The sequence below is a fragment of the Dendrobates tinctorius genome, unplaced genomic scaffold, assembly GCF_039654945.1.
Source record: "Dendrobates tinctorius isolate UK_male_01 unplaced genomic scaffold, ASM3965494v1 ptg000349l, whole genome shotgun sequence".
Taxonomy (NCBI): domain Eukaryota; kingdom Metazoa; phylum Chordata; class Amphibia; order Anura; family Dendrobatidae; genus Dendrobates; species Dendrobates tinctorius.
Window position 1 is genome coordinate 93,440 of NW_027362015.1, and position 24,042 is coordinate 117,481.

Here is a 24,042-nt window from a genome sequence, read left to right on the forward strand (position 1 = left end):
CTCAGGTGTGGTGGAATGTACAAGATGCACTGGACAAGGTGGGGCTGCGTGGGGCTCCCTCCAAATCCTGGAGGGACAGCCAGACTGCAAATGTCCAGGTTGCCCACACCCATAACACCTCCTCTCTGTGATACCCCCAGGTCGTGGTCGGAACTGTTGGGGCCTAGGATTGTGAGGCGTGATTGTCATCGGCTTGCGACTAGGTGGAAGGGCAGATATAATTGGAGGGGGACGGGGCGCGGCAGCAGGCCGTGGTTCATTGTCCAGAAGCCTCCTCCATTGCGGCCGGATAGTAAGGGCTTCATCGGCCAGGGCTGCAGCTCTATCCACGGTACACGGCGTGCGCTCCCGGACCCATTCCCGTACCTCTGCAGGGCACTTGGCAAGAAATTGTTCTATGAGGAACGCCTGTATAACATCTTCCACAGTAAAGGCGTTTTCTGCTTCCAGCCATCTCCGACATGCCTCGGACATCTTATGTGCATACATCCTAAACGATCCCCCCGTGGTGCATGGGAGGTCTCGGAACTTGGCCCTATATGAGTCATGGGTGATAGCATGGTAATCCAGGATAGTCCGCTTTACAATGTTATAATCCCGATTCCGCAGTGCATCAATGGTTCGTTAAGCCTCCGCCAAGCTTCTGTTCAGGAGCCCCACTAACAAACGCATCCAGCTAGAGTGGGGCACCTCCATCACAGCACACTGCTGCTCAAAGTCTTTGAAGAGACCCTCCACATCTCCAGAAGCCTCATCAAATGGCTTAAACTCTGTCCGGGTGATCCGTACAGGCTCCTGGATTGTTGGGGTTACACTCCACATTGCGTTACTCCCTTTTTCAAGCTCCATTGCTTCCTGTCTCCGCTGTGCCCGGCGGGCAGCCTCCTCCTTGTACTCCTGAGAGACGCCGGGGCCCAGAACCGCCATCTCTTCTTCATACCACACCAACCACTGGCTTTTCTGGATGGGGATCCCTGTCTCCAGTGCTCGTCCTTCAGACATCTAGGAGGAGGTGGCCGGGCTAGCGCCCACCAGTAGATCGATTAAGGCCTCTTTAGTCAGTCCCTGGTAGTTCAGGCCCATGTCTCTGGCTCTCTCCTTTAAACTGCATACAGTCCAATTTCTGTACTCACTCTGTGGGTGGTTCTCCATTGGGTGACGCTCTGTTGATCCCACCGCTGCCACCAGTTGTCATGGGGTCCTTCTCTGGTATCACACAATCAACAGAGCAAGCGAAGAGTGAACAATTCCAAGACCTTTATTCATGCAAAAATATGAAAAGGTCCATATTCAGTCCACCACACAAAGGATAAGATAGTCCAGAATAAGAATGCAGTCCAGTATCAGGATAAAATGTCCAGGGAAACGAGATTCCAAAACACTCTAGCACCAGAGGATAAAAATGGGTCCTTCTCTCTGAAATGCAGCCTTTTCACCATCTTGTCTCTACCGGAACTGACTTGTCCAGCTGCCGTTCTTCCCCCCACCCCCTTCCTTGTCCAGGGGTAGTCAAACAAGTTGCCTCCCAGAGGAGAACAAAAGGCCTTAGGGATTAATGCACTACAGGGGGTCATCAAGAGACAGATACAGTGAGGCTGTAGACTTACAATGTAATAAGAAAAACACTATGAAAATAACTGGAATTGTTAAAAATAGGAATATACAAAAAATGACATCCACATAACATATCACACCATCACACAAGCTAAGCTTAGATTGCACAAAATTGCTTCAAACAGCACGGCTGTCATGAGAGCCTTTGATTCAAGTGACCACGCACCAGGATTCAAGGACATAGACCTTGGACCAGACTGTCCGCCTGTGTAGAGAAGCTTAGGCTTGAGGTGGAACCTGTCAGTCGATACCTTCAGTTTCCAAATCAACCGTGCAGACAAACCATTCACTAAACGTGGTGTCCTGTCAGTGGTGAATAGCTTATACGACCCACTGGGGTTCGTAGCACTAATTACCATACAAGGTAAATCCCTTCTGAGACAGCTTTCCGAAACCGTCAAGGACTGGGATGCCCCACTCCCTTCTGTGAAGGAACCGAAATGGGAAACCTGGAAGCAGTCTTTGTGTGCCTTGGACGAAATGTATATACCAAGATGCTACGCCAGAACCTCACTTGTTGTCAGCACTAGGACGGAACTCCATGTGTTCTCAGACGCATCCATAGAAGCCATTGCAGCTGTCGCTTACTTGAAGGTGACGGGTCCCGACAATCAAGAACACGTTGGGTTCGTTTTCGGCAAGGCTAAGTTGGCACCCAAGCCTGATCACACTAATCCCAGGCTTGAACTCTGTGCGACCGTGCCTGCAGTAGAACTCACAGACTTTATACAGCACGAGCTTGACACCAACATAGACGACATACAATACTACAGTGATAGTAAGGTTGTCTTAGGTTACATCTACAACCAAACAAGGCGCTTCTACGTGTACGTCAGTAACCGCATCGAGAGAATAAGGAGTTCTTCCAAGCCTGAACAATGGCACTATATCTCATCTGAACTTAATCCAGCTGACCATGCCACTAGACCTATGTCTACAAGGTCTTTTGCTAACTCTTCCTGGCTTTCAGGTCCTAAGTTTCTGTTGGAACAGAAGGGAAGTGAACGTGTCCAGGAAGTCTTCAGGATCCGGATGGCGATCCAGAAGTCCGCTCCGAGGTCAGTGCCTTGGCGACGAACACTAAACCAACCTCCAGCCTCAGATGCCAGCGCTTCAAATACTTCTCCAATTGGATGAGACTCATCAAGACTATAGAAAGGTTAGTCCACATTGCGAGATCGTATCACAACTCACTTGGAGACAAAGACTGTCACGGCTGGCACGTCTGCCGTAAACCACTCTCTGCTGAGGACATTTCTCACTGTGAGTCTCTTACAATACGTTACGTCCAGCAGAGCGTATTCAGTACTGAATGGGAATGCCTACACCACAAACAGCAGATCCCCCTGAAAAGCCCCATTGCCCACTTGAATCCAGTAATGGACGGCTTCGGTTTGCTGAGAGTCGGTGGTCGTTTAAATCAAGCCAAGATTGCGGCTTTAGAGCAACTTCCTTGCATCATTCCCACTAAACATCATGTCACTAATCTACTGATCCGGCACTTTCATGAAAAAACCGAGCACCAAAGCAGGCAGATCACAGAAGGCAAGATACGGTCTGCAGGGCTTTGGATCATAGGTATGAAAAAAAGTGTAGCAGGATCACTACATCGCTATGTGCAATGTCGGAAAATCAGAGGAAAACAGGTACATCAACAAATGGCTGACCTGCCCTCTGACAGATTGAGTGCTGAACCGCCTTTCACCTACGTTGGCCTAGATGTCTTTGGGCCATGGATGGTATCTGCACGCAGAACTCGAGGTGGCCATGCCAACAGCAAACGATGGGCCGTACTATTCACTTGCATGAGTGTCCGTGCCGTCCACATAGAGGTAATAGTCTATGGACACATCCAGCCTGATCAACGCTCTCTGGCGGTTTCTAGCGATCAGAGGACTGGTGAAACAGTTGAGGTCCGACCGCGGAAGCAACTTCATCGGTGCATGTCGAGAGCTGGATATTGACATCAAGCCAATTCAGGATCAACTGGCAGAAAGAGGTTGCACCTGGATCTTCAATCCTCCGCATAGTACTCACATGGGAGGTTCCTGGGAAAGGATGATCGGGATCTCACGTAACATTCTGAATTCTATGTTTATGGATGTAAATTCTTCAAGGCTTACGCATGAGACCTTGGTTACTCTTCTGGCTGAAGTTTCTGCCATAATCAACTCAAGACCACTTGTCCCAGTGTCAATGGATCCTCTTCTCACCCAAAAGACTGGGAACCCACTAACATTTAGTGGAGAGTTTACTCATGCAACCACCTACCAGAAACAGTGGAAACGTGTGCAGGACCTCGCTGATTATTTCTGGAAGCGGTGGAGAAAGGAATATCTTGTGACTCTCCAAGGAAGAAGAAAATGGCGACAGAATAAACCGAAATTTAAAGAAGGAGACATGGTACTAATGAAAGAACAACAAGCCCGAAGGATCAACTGGCCTATGGGAATCATTACAAAGACTTTCCCTAGTCAAGACGATAAGGTCCGAAAGGTGGAGCTGAAGGTCCTTAGGAAGCCTAAGACATTTCAGAGGCCAATCCACGAGCTCATATTGATACTACCAATTGAGGACATTCCGGTAGGATGAACCACGAACAGAACACTGCCCTACTACTTCGTCCATTGGATTACCATTGGGTCGGAGACAGTTTGGTCTAGTGCGGCTTCTCCGATCCGAAGATGGGTACCATTGGATTGTCTTAGGAACTGACTGTCATCTACCTTGTTTTGAAGTTGTCATTATTGCATGCATATTTGTGTTTCCTTTCTAGGTTATTGAACTTTACTTAAACAAAAAACATCAATATAGTGAAATCCCTTACGGAATTTCAGACGGGGAGTGTGCTGTTCCATCTAAAGTTGTGATTATATGCTTATATAGATTGTGTTATGTTACCATTCTTTGTGTTCAGTCTTGCATTTGGTCTGCTGCCACCTGCTGTCCTTTTCTGTATAGCAGACGGCAGCTAATTAATTCTAGTACATGCCTCCCACTTCCAGGTCAGGTGACTCCTTCTCTTCCTGCCGGTGGCCATTACTAGTTTCTTTTTTCACCCGGGAGAGACACGCTTACCAGGCTGTGGAAGGCATCAGTTTTTTGACCACACACAATTTGCTAAGTTTGCTGAATCACCTTGCTGCATACCTTGCTGCACACATCTTGCTGCAGTATTATGTGTGTGCTGTGTAAGGCAGTATTATGTGTGTGTGCTGTGAAAGGCAGTATTATGTGTGTGTGCTGTGTATGGCAATATTATGTGTGTGTGTGCTGTGAAAGGCAGTATTATGTGTGTGCTGTGTATGGCAGTATTATGTGTGTGTGCTGTGAAAGGCAGTATTATGTGTGTGTGCTGTGTATGGCAGTATTATGTGTATGTGCTGTGAAAGGCAGTATTATGTGTGTGCTGTGTATGGCAGTATTATGTGTGTGTGCTGTGAAAGGCAGTATTATGTGTGTGGGCTGTGTATGCCAGTATTATGTGTGTGTGCTGTGAATGGCAGTATTATGTGTGTGTGCTGTGTATGGCAGTATTATGTGTGTGCTGTGTATGGCAGTATTATGTGTGTGCTGTGTATGGCAGTATAATGTGTGTGTGCTGTGAAAGGCAGTATTATGTGTGTGTGCTGTGTATGGCAGTATTATGTGTGTGTGTGCTGTGTATGGCAGTATTATGTGTGTGTGTGCTGTGAAAGGCAGTATTATGTGTGTGTGCTGTGTATGGCAGTATTATGTGTGTGTGCTGTGAAAGGCAGTATTATGTGTGTGTGCTGTGAAAGGCAGTATTATGTGTGTGCTGTGTATGGCAGTATTATGTGTGTGCTGTGTATGGCAGTATTATGTGTGTGTGCTGTGTATGGCAGTATTATGTGTGTGTGCTGTGTATGGCAGTATTATGTGTGTGTGCTGTGTATGGCAGTATTATGTGTGTGTGCTGTGTATGGCAGTATTATGTGTGTGCTGTGTATGCCAGTATTATGTGTGTGTGCTGTGTATGGCAGTATTATGTGTGTGCTGTGAAAGGCAGTATTATGTGTGTGTGCTGTGAAAGGCAGTATTATGTGTGTGCTGTGTATGGCAGTATTATGTGTGTGCTGTGTATGGCAGTATTATGTGTGTGTGCTGTGTATGGCAGTATTATGTGTGTGTGCTGTGTATGGCAGTATTATGTGTGTGTGCTGTGTATGGCAGTATTATGTGTGTGTGCTGTGTATGGCAGTATTATGTGTGTGCTGTGTATGCCAGTATTATGTGTACCACAGTATTATGTATCCATTATATGGCGTTATTATGTGGATGCGGTATATATCCGTGCTTTAGCCATGCTCTCTGGCTCAGGATGTGTTTTTCCTTTACCTTTGCTCATTCTTCTCCTCCTCAGGTTTATCAGGATAACGTCTTCGGTCCGGGGGCGGATTTCCATTCTTTTAAGAAAGTTCTCTACGAAATGGGACGACAATACTCAGAACGGGTGCAACTGATATCAGTGAACTCCATCTCCAAGGGAATCAGCGGAGAGTGAGAAGGAAAAATATCTAGTGTGGATATGAAAAGTTTTCACGCCAGGGGTAAAATGCCAGGTTCTTGTCATGGAAATAATTCTACCCTGAAGCGTCGACTCATAATCTGTGCAAATCCATTGAGGAACAAGCTAAAATCATTCTGCGGGGAAAATAAAAATAACTACAATAATGTGGTTGCATAAATGTGCACGCCCTCCTACAATCAGGGCTGAGGATGTGATCAGCAGCAGCCGATCACAATCTATAAACAGGAGATGTCCCTGCAATCTGTGGTGACCTGAAGAGGGCGCTGTACACAGGAGATGCCCCTGCAATCTGTGGTGTCCTGAAGAGGACGCTGTACACAGGAGATGTCCCCACAATCTGTGGTGTCCTGAGGAGGGCGCTGTACACAGGAGATGTCCCCACAATCTGTGGTGACCTGAAGAGGGCGCTGTACACAGGAGATGTCCCCACAATCTGTGGTGTCCTGAAGAGGACGCTGTACACAGGAGATGTCCCCACAATCTGTGGTGTCCTGAAGAGGGCGCTGTACACAGGAGATGTCCCCACAATCTGTGGTGTCCTGAAGAGGGCGCTGTACACAGGAGATGTCCCCACAATCTGTGGTGACCTGAAGAGGGCGCTGTACACAGGAGATGTCCCCACAATCTGTGGTGTCCTGAAGAGGACGCTGTACACAGGAGATGTCCCCACAATCTGTGGTGTCCTGAAGAGGGCGCCGTACACAGGAGATGTCCCCACAATCTGTGGTGTCCTGAAGAGGGCGCCGTACACAGGAGATGTCCCGCAATCTGTGGTGTCCTGAAGAGGGCGCTGTACACAGGAGATGTCTCCGCAATCTGTGGTGTCCTGAAGAGGGCGTCGTACACAGGAGATGTCTCCGCAATCTGTGGTGACCTGAAGAGGGCGCTGTACACAGGAGATGTCCCCGCAATCTGTGGAGTCCTGAAGAGGACGCTGTACACAGGAGATGTCCCCACAATCTGTGGTGACCTGAAGAGGGCGCTGTACACAGGAGATGTCCCCGCAATCTGTGGAGTCCTGAAGAGGGCGCCGTACACAGGAGATGTCCCCGCAATCTGTGGTGTCCTGAAGAGGACGCCGTACACAGGAGATGTCCCCGCAATCTGTGGTGTCCTGAAGAGGACGCCGTACACAGGAGATGTCCCCACAATCTGTGGTGTCCTGAAGAGGACGCTGTACACAGGAGATGTCCCCGCAATCTGTGGTGTCCTGAAGAGGACGCTGTACACAGGAGATGTCCCCACAATCTGTGGTGTCCTGAAGAGGACGCTGTACACAGGAGATGTCCCCACAATCTGTGGTGTCCTGAAGAGGACGCTGTACACAGGAGATGTCCCCACAATCTGTGGTGTCCTGAAGAGGGCGCTGTACACAGGAGATGTCCCCACAATCTGTGGTGACCTGAAGAGGACGCCGTACACAGGAGATGTCCCCGCAATCTGTGGTGACCTGAAGAGGACGCCGTACACAGGAGATGTCCCCGCAATCTGTGGTGTCCTGAGGAGGGCGCTGTACACAGGAGATGTCCCCGCAATCTGTGGAGTCCTGAAGAGGGCGCTGTACACAGGAGATGTCCCCGCAATCTGTGGTGTCCTGAAGAGGACGCTGTACACAGGAGATGTCCCCGCAATCTGTGGAGTCCTGAAGAGGACGCTGTACACAGGAGATGTCCCCGCAATCTGTGGTGTCCTGAGGAGGGCGCTGTACACAGGAGATGTCCCCGCAATCTGTGGAGTCCTGAAGAGGGCGCTGTACACAGGAGATGTCCCCGCAATCTCTGGTGTCCTGAAGAGGGCGCCGTACACAGGAGATGTCCCCGCAATCTGTGGTGTCCTGAAGAGGGCGCCGTACACAGGAGATGTCCCCGCAATCTGTGGTGACCTGAAGAGGGCGCTGTACACAGGAGATGTCCCCGCAATCTGTGGTGACCTGAAGAGGGCGCTGTACACAGGAGATGTCCCCGCAATCTGTGGTGTCCTGAAGAGGACGCTGTACACAGGAGATGTCCCCGCAATCTGTGGTGTCCTGAAGAGGACGCCGTACACAGGAGATGTCCCCGCAATCTGTGGTGACCTGAAGAGGACGCTGTACACAGGAGATGTCCCCGCAATCTGTGGTGACCTGAAGAGGGCGCTGTACACAGGAGATGTCCCCGCAATCTGTGGTGACCTGAAGAGGACGCTGTACACAGGAGATGTCCCCGCAATCTGTGGTGTCCTGAAGAGGACGCCGTACACAGGAGATGTCCCCGCAATCTGTGGTGACCTGAAGAGGGCGCTGTACACAGGAGATGTCCCCGCAATCTGTGGTGTCCTGAAGAGGACGCTGTACACAGGAGATGTCCCCGCAATCTGTGGTGTCCTGAAGAGGACGCCGTACACAGGAGATGTCCCCGCAATCTGTGGTGACCTGAAGAGGACGCTGTACACAGGAGATGTCCCCGCAATCTGTGGTGACCTGAAGAGGACGCTGTACACAGGAGATGTCCCCGCAATCTGTGGTGTCCTGAAGAGGGCGCTGTACACAGGAGATGTCCCCGCAATCTGTGGTGTCCTGAAGAGGACGCTGTACACAGGAGATGTCCCCGCAATCTGTGGTGTCCTGAGGAGGACGCTGTACACAGGAGATGTCCCCGCAATCTGTGGTGTCCTGAAGAGGACGCTGTACACAGGAGATGTCCCCGCAATCTGTGGTGTCCTGAGGAGGAAACTGTACACAGGAGATGTCCCCACAATCTGTGGTGACCTGAAGAGGGCGCTGTACACAGGAGATGCCCCTGCAATCTGTGGTGTCCTGAAGAGGGCGCCGTACACAGGAGATGTCCCCGCAATCTGTGGTGTCCTGAAGAGGGCGTTGTACACAGGAGATGTCCCCGCAATCTGTGGTGTCCTGAAGAGGACGCTGTAAACAGGAGATGTCCCCGCAATCTGTGGTGTCCTGAGGAGGAAACTGTACACAGGAGATGTCCCCACAATCTGTGGTGACCTGAAGAGGGCGCTGTACACAGGAGATGTCCCCGCAATCTGTGGTGTCCTGAAGAGGGCGCCGTACACAGGAGATGTCCCCGCAATCTGTGGTGTCCTGAAGAGGGCGCTGTACACAGGAGATGTCCCCGCAATCTGTGGTGTCCTGAGGAGGAAACTGTACACAGGAGATGTCCCCACAATCTGTGGTGACCTGAAGAGGGCGCTGTACACAGGAGATGCCCCTGCAATCTGTGGTGTCCTGAAGAGGGCGCCGTACACAGGAGATGTCCCCGCAATCTGTGGTGTCCTGAAGAGGGCGCCGTACACAGGAGATGTCCCGCAATCTGTGGTGTCCTGAGGAGGGCGCTGTACACAGGAGATGCCCCTGCAATCTGTGGTGTCCTGAAGAGGACGCTGTACACAGGAGATGTCCCCACAATCTGTGGTGTCCTGAGGAGGGCGCTGTACACAGGAGATGTCCCCACAATCTGTGGTGTCCTGAGGAGGGCGCTGTACACAGGAGATGCCCCTGCAATCTGTGGTGTCCTGAAGAGGACGCTGTACACAGGAGATGTCCCCACAATCTGTGGTGTCCTGAGGAGGGCGCTGTACACAGGAGATGTCCCCACAATCTGTGGTGACCTGAAGAGGGCGCTGTACACAGGAGATGTCCCCACAATCTGTGGTGTCCTGAAGAGGGCGTTGTACACAGGAGATGTCCCCGCAATCTGTGGTGTCCTGAGGAGGGCGCTGTACACAGGAGATGTCCCCGCAATCTGTGGTGTCCTGAGGAGGGCGCTGTACACAGGAGATGTCCCCACAATCTGTGGTGACCTGAAGAGGGCGCTGTACACAGGAGATGCCCCTGCAATCTGTGGTGTCCTGAAGAGGGCGCCGTACACAGGAGATGTCCCCGCAATCTGTGGTGTCCTGAAGAGGGCGCCGTACACAGGAGATGTCCCGCAATCTGTGGTGTCCTGAAGAGGGCGCCGTACACAGGAGATGTCCCCGCAATCTGTGGTGTCCTGAAGAGGGCGCTGTACACAGGAGATGTCCCCGCAATCTGTGGTGTCCTGAGGAGGGCGCTGTACACAGGAGATGCCCCTGCAATCTGTGGTGTCCTGAAGAGGGCGCTGTACACAGGAGATGTCCCCACAATCTGTGGTGTCCTGAAGAGGGCGCTGTACACAGGAGATGTCCCCGCAATCTGTGGTGTCCTGAAGAGGACGCTGTACACAGGAGATGTCCCCACAATCTGTGGTGTCCTGAAGAGGGCGCTGTACACAGGAGATGTCCCCGCAATCTGTGGTGTCCTGAAGAGGACGCTGTACACAGGAGATGTCCCCACAATCTGTGGTGTCCTGAAGAGGGCGCAGTACACAGGAGATGTCCCCGCAGTCTGCGGTGACCTGAAGAGGGCGCTGTACACAGGAGATGTCCCCACAATCTGTGGTGTCCTGAAGAGGGCTCCGTACACAGGAGATGTCCCCACAATCTGTGGAGTCCTGAAGAGGACGCTGTACACAGGAGATGTCCCCGCAGTCTGTGGTGACCTGAAGAGGGCGCCGTACACAGGAGATGTCCCCGCAATCTGTGGTGTCCTGAAGAGGGCGCCGTACACAGGAGATGTCCCCGCAATCTGTGGTGTCCTGAAGAGGGCGCCGTACACAGGAGATGTCCCCGCAATCTGTGGTGTCCTGAAGAGGGCGCTGTACACAGGAGATGTCCCCGCAATCTGTGGTGTCCTGAAGAGGACGCCGTACACAGGAGATGTCCCCGCAATCTGTGGTGTCCTGAAGAGGACGCTGTACACAGGAGATGTCCCCGCAATCTGTGGTGTCCTGAAGAGGGCGCTGTACACAGGAGATGTCCCCTCAATCTGTGGTGTCCTGAGGAGGGCGCTGTACACAGGAGATGTACCCACAATCTGTGGTGACCTGAAGAGGACGCCGTACACAGGAGATGTCCCCACAATCTGTGGAGTCCTGAAGAGGACGCTGTACACAGGAGATGTCCCCGCAATCTGTGGTGACCTGAAGAGGGCGCTGTACACAGGAGATGTCCCCGCAATCTGTGGTGACCTGAAGAGGGCGCCGTACACAGGAGATGTCCCCACAATCTGTGGTGTCCTGAAGAGGGCGCCGTACACAGGAGATGTCCCCGCAATCTGTGGTGTCCTGAAGAGGGCGCTGTACACAGGAGATGTCCCCACAATCTGTGGTGTCCTGAAGAGGGCGCTGTACACAGGAGATGTCCCCACAATCTGTGGTGACCTGAAGAGGGCGCTGTACACAGGAGATGTCCCCGCAATCTGTGGTGTCCTGAAGAGGGCGCTGTACACAGGAGATGTCCCCGCAATCTGTGGTGACCTGAAGAGGGCGCTGTACACAGGAGATGTCCCCGCAATCTGTGGTGTCCTGAAGAGGGCGCTGTACACAGGAGATGTCCCCGCAATCTGTGGTGACCTGAAGAGGGCGCTGTACACAGGAGATGTCCCCGCAATCTGTGGTGACCTGAAGAGGGCGCTGTACACAAAAGATGCCCCACATTCGGGCAAATGTGGAGCTGCTGCTAGGCGTAGCCGGCGAAAATCATCAATCCGAAAAGTGCCAAGAGAATCTGGCCGCGGGGACACAACAAAAGATTAGTGTTCAGGTGTGCCGACCTATGCATCCACATTGTTTCACACTATTTCAAAAATATTTCACTTTATTTCTTACTGGATTGGCAGAAATTATGGGCGGAGTCTCATGGAGATCTCTGCCCCACCCATAGTCCTGAACAGATAATTTATATATCATAGTGACGGGGATATCTCTGGAATAAGAGATCAGATCGCAGATATGAAAGTAAAAAGGGGAAAAAGTTATGAATTGATTCTTGTAAGTACATGATGAAAACCTGACATTTTGCCAGGAGCGTGAAGACTTTTATATGCACTGTATCTATCAATCTATTCACGCTACATGCATTAAAGTATGTGCCCCCCACATCCACCTCCGGGGGATTCTCTGTCCTCATCTACATCCATAGACATTAATATGGAGAAAGTATGTGCCCCCCACATCCACCTCCGGGGGCTTCACTGTCCTCATCTACATCCATAGACATTAATATGGAGAAAGTATGGGCCCCCCACATCCACCTCCGGGGGCTTCACTGTCCTCATCTACATCCATAGACATTAATATGGAGAAAGTATGTGCCCCCCACATCCACCTCCGGGGGCTTCACTGTCCTCATCTACATCCATAGACATTAATATGGAGAAAGTATGTGCCCCCCACATCCACCTCCGGGGGCTTCACTGTCCTCATCTACATCCATAGACATTAATATGGAGAAAGTATGTGTCCCCCACATCCACCTCCGGGGGCTTCACTGTCCTCATCTACATCCATAGACATTAATATGGAGAAAGTATGTGTCCCCCACATCCACCTCCGGGGGCTTCACTGTCCTCATCTACATCCATAGACATTAATATGGAGAAAGTATGGGCCCCCCACATCCACCTCCGGGGGCTTCACTGTCCTCATCTACATCCATAGACATTAATATGGAGAAAGTATGTGCCCCCCACATCCACCTCCGGGGGCTTCACTGTCCTCATCTACATCCATAGACATTAATATGGAGAAAGTATGTGCCCCCCACATCCACCTCCGGGGGCTTCACTGTCCTCATCTACATCCATAGACATTAATATGGAGAAAGTATGTGTCCCCCACATCCACCTCCGGGGGCTTCACTGTCCTCATCTACATCCATAGACATTAATATGGAGAAAGTATGTGTCCCCCACATCCACCTCCGGGGGCTTCACTGTCCTCATCTACATACATAGACATTAATATGGAGAAAGTATGTGCCCCCCACATCCACCTCCGGGGGCTTCACTGTCCTCATCTACATCCATAGACATTAATATGGAGAAAGTATGTGCCCCCCACATCCACCTCCGGGGGCTTCACTGTCCTCATCTACATCCATAGACATTAATATGGAGAAAGTATGTGCCCCCCACATCCACCTCCGGGGGCTTCACTGTCCTCATCTACATCCATAGACATTAATATGGAGAAAGTATGTGTCCCCCACATCCACCTCCGGGGGCTTCACTGTCCTCATCTACATCCATAGACATTAATATGGAGAAAGTATGTGTCCCCCACATCCACCTCCGGGGGCTTCACTGTCCTCATCTACATCCATAGACATTAATATGGAGAAAGTATGTGTCCCCCACATCCACCTCCGGGGGCTTCACTGTCCTCATCTACATCCATAGACATTAATATGGAGAAAGTATGTGTCCCCCACATCCACCTCCGGGGGCTTCACTGTCCTCATCTACATACATAGACATTAATATGGAGAAAGTATGTGCCCCCCACATCCACCTCCGGGGGCTTCTCTGTCCTCATCTACATCCATAGACATTAATATGGAGAAAGTATGGGCCCCCCACATCCACCTCCGGGGGCTTCACTGTCCTCATCTACATCCATAGACATTAATATGGAGAAAGTATGGGCCCCCCACATCCACCTCCGGGGGCTTCACTGTCCTCATCTACATCCATAGACATTAATATGGAGAAAGTATGTGCCCCCCACATCCACCTCCGGGGGCTTCACTGTCCTCATCTACATCCATAGACATTAATATGGAGAAAGTATGGGCCCCCCACATCCACCTCCGGGGGCTTCACTGTCCTCATCTACATCTATAGACATTAATATGGAGAAAGTATGGGCCCCCCACATCCACCTCCGGGGGCTTCACTGTCCTCATCTACATCCATAGACATTAATATGGAGAAAGTATGTGCCCCCCACATCCACCTCCGGGGGCTTCACTGTCCTCATCTACATCCATAGACATTAATATGGAGAAAGTATGTGCCCCCCCACATCCACCTCCGGGGGCTTCACTGTCCCCATCTACATCCATAGACATTAATAAGGAGGAAAATTTGTGCCCCCCACATCCACCTCCGGGGGCTTCACTGTCCTCATCTACATCCATAGACATTAATAAGGAGGAAAGTTTGTGCCCCCCACATCCACCTCCGGGGGCTTCTCTGTCCTCATCTACATCCATAGACATTAATATGGAGAAAGTATGTGCCCCCCACATCCGCCTCCGGGGGCTTCACTGTCCTCATCTGCATCCATAGACATTAATATGGAGAAAGTATGTGCCCCCCACATCCACCTCCGGGGGCTTCACTGTCCTCATCTACATCCATAGACATTAATATGGAGAAAGTATGTGCCCCCCACATCCACCTCCGGGGGCTTCACTGTCCCCATCTACATCCATAGACATTAATATGGAGAAAGTATGTGCCCCCCACATCCACCTCCGGGGGCTTCACTGTCCCCATCTACATCCATAGACATTAATATGGAGAAAGTATGTGCCCCCCACATCCACCTCCGGGGGCTTCACTGTCCCCATCTACATCCATAGACATTAATATGGAGAAAGTATGTGCCCCCCCACATCCTCCTCCTGGGGATTCTCTGTCCTCATCTACATCCATAGACATTAATATGGAGAAAGTATGTGCCCCCCACATCCACCTCCGGGGGCTTCACTGTCCCCATCTACATCCATAGACATTAATATGGAGAAAGTATGTGCCCCCCACATCCACCTCCGGGGGCTTCATTGTCCCCATCTACATCCATAGACATTAATATGGAGAAAGTATGTGCCCCCCACATCCTCCTCCGGGGGCTTCACTGTCCTCATCTACATCCATAGACATTAATATGGAGGAAAGTATGTGCCCCCCACATCCACCTCCGGGGGCTTCACTGTCCCCATCTACATCCATAGACATTAATATGGAGGAAAGTATGTGCCCCCCACATCCACCTCCGGGGGCTTCACTGTCCCCATCTACATCCATAGACATTAATATGGAGAAAGTATGTGCCCCCCACATCCACCTCCGGGGGCTTCACTGTCCCCATCTACATCCATAGACATTAATATGGAGAAAGTATGTGCCCCCCCACATCCACCTCCGGGGGATTCTCTGTCCTCATCTACATCCATAGACATTAATATGGAGAAAGTATGTGCCCCCCACATCCACCTCCGGGGGCTTCACTGTCCTCATCTACATCCATAGACATTAATATGGAGAAAGTATGTGCCCCCCACATCCACCTCCGGAGGCTTCACTGTCCTCATCTACATCCATAGACATTAATATAAATAAAGTATGTGCCCCCCACATCCACCTCCGGAGGCTTCACTGTCCTCATCTACATCCATAGACATTAATATAAAGAAAGTATGTGCCCCCCACATCCACCTCCGGGGGCTTCATTGCCCTCATTTACATCCATAGACATTAATATGGAGAAAGTATGTGCCCCCCACATCCACCTCCGGAGGCTTCACTGTCCTCATCTACATCCATAGACATTAATATAAAGAAAGTATGTGCCCCCCACATCCACCTCCGGAGGCTTCACTGTCCTCATCTACATCCATAGACATTAATATAGAGAAAGTATGTGCCCCCCACATCCACCTCCGGGGGCTTCATTGCCCTCATCTACATCCATAGACATTAATATAGAGAAAGTATGTGCCCCCCACATCCTCCTCCGGGGGCTTCACTGTCCTCATCTACGTCCATAGACATTAATATGGAGGAAGTATGAGCCCCCCACATCCACCTCCGGGGGCTTCTCTGTCCTCATCTACATCCATAGACATTAATATGGAGAAAGTATGTGCCCCCCACATCCACCTCCGGGGGCTTCACTGTCCTCATCTACATCCATAGACATTAATATGGAGAAAGTATGTGCCCCCCACATCCACCTCCGGGGGCTTCACTGTCCTCATCTGCATCCATAGACATTAATATGGAGAAAGTATGTGCCCCCCACATCCTCCTCCGGGGGCTTCACTGTCCTCATCTACGTCCATAGACATTAATATGGAGGAAGTATGTGCCCCCCACATCCACCTCCGGGGGCTTCACTGTCCTCATCTACATCCATAGACATTAATATGGAGAAAGTATGTGCCCCCCACATCCACCTCCGGGGGCTTCACTGTCCTCATCTGCATCCATAGACATTAATATGGAGAAAGTATGTGCCCCCCACATCCACCTCCGGGGGCTTCACTGTCCTCATCTACATCCATAGACATTAATATGGAGAAAGTATGTGCCCCCCACATCCACCTCCGGGGGCTTCACTGTCCCCATCTACATCCATAGACATTAATATGGAGAAAGTATGTGCCCCCCACATCCTCCTCCGGGGGCTTCACTGTCCTCATCTACATCCATAGACATTAATATGGAGGAAAGTATGTGCCCCCCACATCCACCTCCGGGGGCTTCACTGTCCCCATCTACATCCATAGACATTAATATGGAGGAAAGTATGTGCCCCCCACATCCACCTCCGGGGGCTTCACTGTCCCCATCTACATCCATAGACATTAATATGGAGAAAGTATGTGCCCCCCACATCCACCTCCGGGGGCTTCACTGTCCCCATCTACATCCATAGACATTAATATGGAGAAAGTATGTGCCCCCCCACATCCACCTCCGGGGGATTCTCTGTCCTCATCTACATCCATAGACATTAATATGGAGAAAGTATGTGCCCCCCACATCCACCTCCGGGGGCTTCACTGTCCTCATCTACATCCATAGACATTAATATGGAGAAAGTATGTGCCCCCCACATCCACCTCCGGAGGCTTCACTGTCCTCATCTACATCCATAGACATTAATATAAATAAAGTATGTGCCCCCCACATCCACCTCCGGAGGCTTCACTGTCCTCATCTACATCCATAGACATTAATATAAAGAAAGTATGTGCCCCCCACATCCACCTCCGGGGGCTTCATTGCCCTCATTTACATCCATAGACATTAATATGGAGAAAGTATGTGCCCCCCACATCCACCTCCGGGGGCTTCACTGTCCTCATCTACATCCATAGACATTAATATGGAGAAAGTATGTGCCCCCCACATCCACCTCCGGGGGCTTCACTGTCCTCATCTACATCCATAGACATTAATATAGAGAAAGTATGTGCCCCCCACATCCACCTCCGAGGGCTTCACTGTCCTCATCTACATCCATAGACATTAATATAAAGAAAGTATGTGCCCCCCACATCCACCTCCGGAGGCTTCACTGTCCTCATCTACATCCATAGACATTAATATAGAGAAAGTATGTGCCCCCCACATCCACCTCCGGGGGCTTCATTGCCCTCATCTACATCCATAGACATTAATATAGAGAAAGTATGTGCCCCCCACATCCTCCTCCGGGGGCTTCACTGTCCTCATCTACGTCCATAGACATTAATATGGAGGAAGTATGTGCCCCCCACATCCACCTCCGGGGGCTTCACTGTCCTCATCTACATCCATAGACATTAATATGGAGAAAGTATGTGCCCCCCACATCCACCTCCGGGGGCTTCACTGTCCTCATCTGCATCCATAGACATTAATATGGAGAAAGTATGTGCCCCCCACATCCTCCTCCGGGGGCTTCACTGTCCTCATCTACGTCCATAGACATTAATATGGAGGAAGTATGTGCCCCCCACATCCACCTCCGGGGGCTTCACTGTCCTCATCTACATCCATAGACATTAATATGGAGAAAGTATGTGCCCCCCACATCCACCTCCGGGGGCTTCACTGTCCTCATCTGCATCCATAGACATTAATATGGAGAAAGTATGTGCCCCCCACATCCACCTCCGGGGGCTTCACTGTCCTCATCTACATCCATAGACATTAATATGGAGAAAGTATGTGCCCCCCACATCCACCTCCGGGGGCTTCACTGTCCTCATCTACATCCATAGACATTAATATGGAGAAAGTATGTGCCCCCCCACATCCACCTCCGGGGGCTTCACTGCCCTCATCTACATCCATAGACATTAATATGGAGAAAGTATGTTCCCCTCACATCCACCTCTGGGGGCTTCACTGCCCTCATCTACATCCATAGACATTAATATGGAGAAAGTATGTGCCCCCCACATCCACCTCCGGGGGCTTCACTGTCCCCATCTACATCCATAGACATTAATATGGAGAAAGTATGTGCCCCCCACATCCACCTCCGGGGGATTCTCTGTCCTCATCTACATCCATAGACATTAATATGGAGGAAGTATGTGCCCCCCACATCCACCTCCGGGGGCTTCACTGTCCTCATCTACATCCATAGACATTAATATGGAGAAAGTATGTGCCCCCCACATCCACCTCCGGGGGCTTCACTGTCCTCCATCTACATCCATAGACATTAATATGGAGAAAGTATGTGCCCCCCACATCCTCCTCCGGGGGCTTCACTGTCCTCATCTACGTCCATAGACATTAATATGGAGGAAGTATGTGCCCCCCACATCCACCTCCGGGGGCTTCACTGTCCTCATCTACATCCATAGACATTAATATGGAGAAAGTATGTGCCCCCCACATCCACCTCCGGGGGCTTCACTGTCCTCATCTGCATCCATAGACATTAATATGGAGAAAGTATGTGCCCCCCACATCCACCTCCGGGGGCTTCTCTGCCCTCATCTACATCCATAGACATTAATATGGAGAAAGTATGTGCCCCCCACATCCACCTCCGGGGGCTTCACTGTCCTCACCTACATCCATAGACATTAATATGGAGGAAAGTGTGTGCCCCCCACATCCACCTCCAGGGGCTTCTCTGTTATGATTGGGTCACCGAGGAGGAAAAAACAAAACACAAGCTCAGCCCAGAAAATCAGAGAGGTTGGAAACTAGCGGATTGCAGACCCCTAATCCTATCTCACAACTAGCAGTAGCCGTGGAGTGTTCCTGCGGTGATCCTAGACACCTCGTCACAGCTGGAGAGCTACATAAGCCTAAAGAGAGAAAAGGGAAAAACTGACTGCCCCAGAGCAGACCCCAAAGCAATAGGCAGCCCCCAACATATAATGACGGTAAAGCAAGATGAAAACACTAACACAGATAGAAAGATAGGTTGAGCAAACAATGGGGAACAAGCTAACTAAGAAAGGACAGTACAGAAAAGCTGCTGTCTGCAATCCGAGAAAACCCTGCTAAAAAATATTACCAACACAACTGATAAGCAAAAAGGACCCTGAAGTCACTAGACTTCAAACCCTATATCAGCACTCAGAATATTCTGGAAGCAGAGCAAAAGAGAACACTGATCAAGGAAAAAGAATCCAGCACACCCCAGGCCGGGGATGGCTGAACTCCAAAAAACAAAGTAAACAAAACCAAAACTAATAAGTTCAATAGCAGAGCAAAAACTTATCTTTGGGAAGCAGGAATCAGACTGGTCTCCAAGAATCCAGCAGAGAAATCACCAGCGACTCAGAAGGGAGTCGGCTGCCTTATATCCAGTCTGAAGTTCCCGTTACCCAGTCACCATCCACCTGACCAGGTGTTTGGTTTCTTTCATCTAAATCAGCCTCACTACCTTCCTTCACCAGAAGAGGGAGATCCTCGGACACAAAAGATGAATGAACAGATGAGCTCACAACACTTCTCTGTCCTCGTCTACATCCATAGACAATAATATGGAGAAAGTATGTGCCCCCCACATCCACCTCCGGGGGCTTCTCTGTCCCCATCTACAGTTGTGGCCAAAAGCATTGACACCCCTGCAATTCTGTCAGATAATACTCAGTTTCTTCCTGAAAATGATTGCAAACACAAATTCTTTGGTATTATTATCTTCATTTAATTTGTCTTAAATGAAAAAACACAAAAGAGAATGAAGCAAAAAGCAAAACATTGATCATTTCACACAAAACTCCATAAATGGGCCAGACAAAAGTATTAGCACCCTCAGCCTAATACTTGGTTGCTTGGCAAACTGCTCCAGGTCCCTTATATTTGAAGGGTGCCTTCTCCAAACTGCCATTTTTAGATCTCTCCACAGGTGTTCTATGGGATTCAGGTCTGGACTCATTGCTGGCCACCTTAGACGTCTCCAGTGCTTTCTCTCAAACCATTTTCTAGTGCTTTTTGAAGTGTGTTTTGGGTCATTGTCCTGCTGGAAGACCCATGACCTCTGAGGGAGACCCAGCTTTCTCACACTGGGCCCTACATTATGCTGCAAAATTCGTTGGTAGTCTTCAGAGTTCATAATGCCATGCACACGGTCAAGCAGTCCAGTGCCAGAGGCAGCAAAGCAACCCCAAAACATCAGGGAACCTCCGCCATGTTTGACTGTAGGGACCATGTTCTTTTCTTTGAATGCCTCTTTTTCTCTCCTGTAATCTCTATGTTGATGCCTTTGCCCAAAAAGCTCTACTTTTGTCTCATCTGACCAGAGAACATTCTTCCAAAACGTTTTAGGCTTTTTCAGGTAAGTTTTGGCAAACTCCAGCCTGGCTTTTTTATGTCTCGGGGTAAGAAGTGGGGTCTTCCTGGGTCTCCTACCATACAGGAGGGATAGCTAATACTAGAGAAGAGAGAGAGGATTCAAAAAGATATAAATAAACTGGAGCAGTGGGCAGCAACTAACAGAATGGTTTTTAACAGGGAAAAATGCAAAGTACTACATCTGGGCAAAAGAATGAAAAAAGCATATACAGAATGGGAGGAATAGGGCTAAGCAACAGCACATGTGAAAAAGACTTGGGTATACTAATAGATCACAGACTGAATATGAGTCAACAGTGTGATGCAGCAGCAAAAAAGGCAAATGCAATTCTAGGATGTATTAACAGAAGCATACAGTCTAGATCACGTGAAGTCATTATTTCCCTCTACTCCTCTTTGGTCAGACCTCATCTGGAATATTGTGTCCAGTTTTGGGCACCACATTTTAAAAAAGACATCAACAAACTGGAACAAGTTCAGAAAAGAGCGACCAGAATGGTGACCGGTCTGCAAACCCTGTCTTATGAGGAAAGGTTGCAGGATTTGGGAATGTTTAGTTTGCAAAAGAGAAGACTGAGAGGAGACTTAATAGCTGTCTACAAATATCTAAAGGGCTGTCACATTGTAGAAGGATCAACTTTATTCTCATTTGCACAAAGAAAGACTAGAAGCAATGGGATGAAACTGAATGGGAGGCGACACAGATTAGATATAAACATTTTTTTGACAGTTAGAGAGATCACTGAGTGGAACAGGCTGCCACGAGAAGTGGTGAGTTCTCCTTCAATGGAAGTCTTCAAACAGAGGCTGGACAGACATCTGACTGGGATGATTTAGCAAATCCAGCTTTGAGCAGAGGGTTGGACCAGATGGCCCAGGAGGTCCCTTCCAACTCTACATTTCTATGATTCTATGATTCATTCAGACGCCGACGGATAGTACGGGTTGACACTGTTGTACCCTCGGACTGCAGGGCAGCTTGAACTTGTTTGGATGTTAGTCGAGGTTCTTTATCCAACATCCGCACAATCTTGCGTTGAAATCTCTTGTCAATTTTTCTTTTCCGTTCACATCTAGGGAGGTTAGCCACAGTGCCATGGGCTTTACACTTCTTGATGACACTGCGCACGGTAGACACAGGAACATTCAGGTCTTTGGAGATGGACTTGTAGCCTTGAGATTGCTCATGCTTCCTCACAATTTGGTTTCTCAAGTCCTCAGACAGTTCTTTGGTCTTCTTTCTTTTCTCCATGCTCAATGTGGTACACACAAGGACACAGGACAGAGGTTGAGTCAACTTTAATCCATGTCAACTGGCTGCAAGTGTGATTTAGTTATTGCCAACACCTGTTAGGTGCCACAGGTAAGTTACAGGTGCTGTTAATTACACAAATTAGAGAAGCATCACATGATTTTTCGAACAGTGCCAATACTTTTGTCCACCCTCTTTTATGTTTGGTGTGGAATTATATCCAATTTGGCGTTAGGACAATTCTATTTGTGTTTTTTCATTTAAGACAAATTAAATGAAGATAATAATACCAAAGGGGTGTCAATACTTTTGGCCACAACTGTACATCTATAGACATTAATATGGAGAAAGTATGTGCCCCCCACATCCACCTCCGGGGGCTTCACTGTCCCCATCTACACCCATAGACATTAATATGGAGAAAGTATGTGCCCCCCACATCCACCTCCGGGGGCTTCTCTGTCCTCATCTACATCCATAGACATTAATATGGAGGAAAGTATGTGCCCCCCACATCCACCTCCGGGGACTTCACTGTCCTCATCTACATCCATAGACATTAATATGGAGAAAGTATGTGCCCCCCACATCCACCTCCGGGGGCTTCACTGTCCTCATCTACATCCATAGACAATAATATGGAGAAAGTATGTGCCCCCCACATCCACCTCCGGGGGCTTCACTGTCCTCATCTACATCCATAGACATTGTGGGAGGTACGACCCCAGTCGAGTGTCCGGGCCAGAACCAAAGGAGCCGTCATCTGGGTTGCAGGGGAAACTGTCCCCGGGGGACAGAATTCGGGGGCGGACCGTTCTGACAGACAGATGGGTTGGGGGAGGGAACAGTATAAAGGAGGCGGGGAATTCCCCGGACGATGAGTCAGCAGACCGGGACAGAGACTGCAGGAGAGCGTGGGATCGACTGCAAGCTAGAGCGACCCACCAGTGCCAGAGAGGACGCTTACCGAGGACTCCAGAGGGACGGTGCCAGGGCGACCGGCCGAGACTTGTTGCCCCGCTCCAATCTGTGGCCGCTGCTGCCTCTTCTCAGCCCGCGGCTGTAGCCTACCAGCGGTCGCCCGCGGCCGCTGCCGCGGCCTGTTCACCGCCACCCGCAGCCGCCCCACTCTCGCCTGTGGCCGCGGCAAAAACCGTGCCGTCGGCGGCCACCACTGTCCCGCTCCGGTCCACAGCAGGGGCCGGGCTTCTGTTGACCGCGGACTCCCCGTCGCAGCTGCTAGCTGCGCAGGTGGCCTGTCATTCGCCAACACCCATCGCTACCACTTGCCCCAATCCGGGGCCTAAGGCCCACCCTTCCAAGGACTCCGCCGGGGCCTGTGAGGCTCCAGTGTCACCAGCGCGCCAGAGGGCGCGAGACTCCATCAACGCCTCAGTAATAGGTCCCAGCATCTACTACGCCGAAAGACAACCAACCCGAATGGCGAGGGACGTTGTGATGAACGCAAGCAGGAGGCACGCCATTGCCACCAAAATGTCACGATCCCACCACCGACACGTGTTTGTCAGCGGACGGAGGGATGTGACGCACTGCCGGCACACGGCTATCACAGGTACAGTGGGGGCTTATCTTAGTTATCCCACCACCAGCAGCACGTGACAAAAATACAGCAAGCTAATCTTTCTCTAACAATTTACCGCAGGGGGGTATTTTGGATGCCCGACCACTGCTAACAACCTTCCAAGAACTGCAGGGATTTATGTATATCCAACTTTCTCAGTTCCACTTTGGAACTCGCATCTCTCCGGCGCCCCCCTTGCCCTCAGGTCAGTCAGGAAACTGCACCTAGGATAATTAGTCGCCGGATGGGCTGCTTGTTGTGCATGGGCCACTAGACTACTGCAGTAAGGGAATTATCAATGCTGTGGCCGCAGCCCCCCATTCAGCATGTAAGACCCGTCTGTACTGTCAGCTAGCCTAGCCAGCCGTGCACACCTCGCTGCCACCAGCCACGCTTTACTTAATCAAAGAGTTAATTAAGAGGGTCCGTGACAAACCCCAAATTAGTAGCGATTATCTAAAAAAGGCGCATAGTTCGTTTCATAGAGCATGGATACAGAGCTAATAGATTTTTTATCATTTATTCCCAAAATGTGGGCAGTAATTACATAGATTAAAGTTTCTATAAAGTTGAGACATTACATATGTACAAATACAAATATAAAACAACGTGGATGAAAGAACAGAAAGTAACACTCAAATGTG

General features: G+C 50.1%; 1 protein-coding gene across 1 annotated transcript in view; it reads left to right on the forward strand.

Moving 5' to 3' along the window:
* The window catches only part of LOC141075034 (alanine aminotransferase 2-like), a 139,901-nt gene that overhangs the window by 80,895 nt on the left and 34,964 nt on the right, over positions 1 to 24,042 (forward strand). Inside the window, exon 7 of the mRNA XM_073562369.1 lies at positions 5,999 to 6,135. Within this exon, the coding sequence (XP_073418470.1) occupies positions 5,999 to 6,135 (137 nt within the window). The remainder of the gene's footprint in view (positions 1 to 5,998; positions 6,136 to 24,042) is intronic.